General features: G+C 50.0%; 1 protein-coding gene across 7 annotated transcripts in view; it reads left to right on the top strand.

The window, feature by feature from the left end:
- The window catches only part of GAS7 (growth arrest specific 7), a 202,546-nt gene that overhangs the window by 146,236 nt on the left and 52,994 nt on the right, over positions 1–3,316 (top strand). For all 7 annotated transcript variants that reach the window (XM_006099724.3, XM_023763358.1, XM_023763360.1 and 4 more), the window contains exon 3: positions 3,094–3,171. In XM_006099724.3, coding sequence (XP_006099786.1) covers positions 3,094–3,171 — 78 coding nt within the window. The remainder of the gene's footprint in view (positions 1–3,093; positions 3,172–3,316) is intronic.

Raw genomic sequence — 3,316 nt, 5'->3', positions numbered from 1 at the left:
CCCTCCGGGTGCTCATGTTGCCCATGGCTCCCTGAAGTGCAATCAGGAGCAGGAGTCACTGGCCTGTGGGTGGGGGGATTAGGGGAGTAAGGGGTGGCTCACAGGTGGGCTTAAGGGAAATCACCATGGCCAGTGTCCTAGGCCCAGGGGCTGGTTGCCAATGCCTCTAGTGCAGTGATGGCGAACCTTTTGAGCTCGGCGTTTCAGCATTTTGAAAAACCCTAACTTAACTCTGGTGCTGTGTCACATATAGAAATTTTTTGATATTTGCAACCATAGTGAAACAAAGACTTATATTTTTGATATTTATTTTATATATTTAAATGCCATTTAACAAAGAAAAATCAACCAAAAAAATGAGTCATAGGTTCGCCATCACTGCTCTAGTGTAAACAGGACTCGTCTTGACAAGGGGGAACGAAGACCAGAAGTGACTGTGGAGAGTAACTTCTCCCTCATGCACTGTTCATTGTTAGTGTTACTATTGTTGTTGTCTTAAGGAGGGCACATCTGTGGTCTGAAATTTGCATCACTTTCCACCTTTCAGGTGGACTTCCTCTTTAGAAGTTCTATTCTACACGGGGCAGCCACTGAGAGGAAAAGGACACCCCCTCGGAGGGGGAAATGGCCATTTCTGGCTTGTGGCCTCGAGGGCTGGAGTGGCAGCCTCCCTCGGCTGGTCTGATCCACAGTCAGTGCGTGTGTGTGTGTGTGTGTGTGTGTGTGTGTGTGTGTGTGTCTGTGTCTGTGCTGGGCCGCCCTGGTGTCCGTGGTGGAGGCCTGAATGAGTTGGAGTTGCCTTTAAGAAAAAATGTGTTCTCGTGACTTGGGTTGGACGGGACTCTCTGAGAGAAGGTCTCACTTCTTCCACTCTGACTGTACCGTGTCCCAGAGCCTCTGAGACCTGCATGGCAGCGACTCTGTTAGGAGTCTGGATGGTCACCTGGAACCCCAGGAATGGAACCCCAGAGAATGCAAAAGGGCTTCAATTCAGAGTAGCATGGGCCGAGCTGCCAGGCAGTTTTGCTTTGGCTTGGTCAAGGGGCCTGGCCTGCTGTAAATGGATTAGCCAGTCTTTTATTGCAAAAGACCTGGAAATGGCTCCCTCCCTGTGGGTGGTATGGTCAGCTGGGGTGGCTTTTCCTGCTACTGCTGAGATCACGCAGCCAGAGCCCTGGTGGTCTCTCCAGATGTCTGCTTGGCCCGGCCTCACTCCGGCCCCGGGCTCACAGTGACTTTGTGTTTGGTCAGAGCTGGCCAAGACCAGGACGGGCAGGGACAGGTCCTTCAGGCATCTGCATTGTCTCTGCAGCAGCCCTGGTGGGGTCTCCACGTCTTGGTGTCTGAGAGCCAGTCAGCACACGGGTCTTCAGATTTTAAGATCACCAATCAAAGCTACAGGGCAGGAGGACTGAGGCCTAAAAGACCAGTTAGCCCAGGCCCTTCTTTTTGGGTTAAGAATTGGAGGACCAGAGAGGCAGAGTGTCTTGCCTTGGGCAGCACAGCAGACATAGAGGCAGAGCTGAGGCAAAAACCCAGTTCTTGTGAATCCTGATGGAGAGAAGTCATTGAAAGAGTTTTGCATGTTTTTATTTTTGATATTTGAGACAATTGCATTTTCAGGATTAGGATTTTTTGATTAACTAATGTTATATTCATACATTGGACTCACTTTATTTCTTTATTTTTATCTCTTTTAATGCTCACCCAAGGATATGATTTTTATTGATTGATATTTAGAGAGAGGAAGGGAGAGTGGGAGAGAGAAACATCTATTGGTTGCCTCCTGTACACACCCCAACCAGGGAATGAACCTGCAACCTTTTGGTGTACTGGGCAATGCTCCAACCAGCAGAGCAATCTGGCCAAGGCCATTGGGCCAACTTTAAAAAGAACTTTAATGCTAAGCACTTGTATATGGGCATGTGGCCTGAATACGAGGACTGTCTTGGGTAGATACCATTATTGACCTCATTTCCAGAGGAGCAAACTGAGGCACTGACAGGACAATTAGCTTGGCCAGGGTTACACTGGTGGTAAGAGGCAGAGCTGGGATTCGGACTCAGGCACTGTGGGGTGAGGAGGTTAGATTAGACTCCCTACTGTGAGTAGGTCCTAACCTCTAGACTACCTGGCACCTTAAGTGATTTTGGAAAGATACTCACAAAAGCGTATTCATGAAAAGAACGTGCAGTATGCTTTTGTTCTAAGGAACAAATGGACATATAGATACCAAAGTGTTTCAAAGGAACAAATGGACATATAGATACCAAAGTGTTTCAAAGGAACAAATGGACATATAGATACCAAAGTGTTTCAAAGGAACAAATGGACATATAGATACCAAAGTGTTGTGATGACCTCCAAGTTGTAGGGTTATGAGCGACATTTCTTTGTTGTGGTTTTCTATTGCACCCAGTGTTACATGGTAGGAAAGTTCTATTTCTCATCACTAGATAATTTGATCAGAAGCCTGTTCCTAGCGGTGAAATGGGTAAAGTAGTGTCCGGGGGACAATAATATAGATGCAGCCACGGCTTTGCTCCTGGCTGGACCGAGCAGCTGGGCACCGGAAGGGAGGCCAGCCCGGCCAGCAGCTATAATTCAAACAAGACGGAGGGTGGGAATCACCCCCTTTGACAGAGGACCGTGTCTCCGTGCAGGCTCCCAGGCCAGGGCTCTTTCCTCTGTGCTTTGGGGTTTCATGTGACTATGGCATTTGGGGGGAACGCCCAGTGGGCAGCTAGGGTTCCAGGACCAGAGACAGAAGGGTTCCAGGAGGCCCATGAGTTGCCAGCCTTTGGGGATAAGAGCGGGAGGGGCCCTGGGGGAACCTTTCAGGGGATCCCAGCTGGAAAGCCACCTCCTTCTGGTGCCAGCTGTGGAGAAGGGTCCCCAGCAAAGAGAATCTGTCGTCATGGGAGGTGGGAAGGGTGTGGCAGCCCTAAGCAGGCTCCTCGTCCCGGGGTTTAGGGAGGAAGGTGACTGGCCAGGACTTACTTTTTCAGCTCTGATCACCTAGTTCTGCTCTGTCGTCCTCTAAGGTTCTACTTATGAAATTCTGAAAGCGATTTTGTTTCTTTCTCCCACCAGAGACCACCTGGGAGCGCCCCAGCGGTTCTGGGATTCCGGCCAGCCCTGGCACTCACAGGAGCCCTCTGCCTCCGACAGGTACTGTGCATGTACTGCTTTGGGGTCAAGATTGGGAAAGGTCAAGACTCAGGATCCCCGGGTCTGAAGAACCAAACCCAGGGAGGGGCCTGGAGGGAAAGGAGGCCCTAAAAGCCTGTTGCTTCACCAGATGGTATTGGCCCTG

This window comes from Myotis lucifugus, unplaced genomic scaffold, assembly GCF_000147115.1.
Source record: "Myotis lucifugus unplaced genomic scaffold, Myoluc2.0 scaffold_282, whole genome shotgun sequence".
In the NCBI taxonomy this organism is placed as follows: domain Eukaryota; kingdom Metazoa; phylum Chordata; class Mammalia; order Chiroptera; family Vespertilionidae; genus Myotis; species Myotis lucifugus.
The sequence above is the reverse complement of the archived record's forward strand: the minus strand, read 5'-3'. Positions and strand labels throughout refer to the sequence as shown.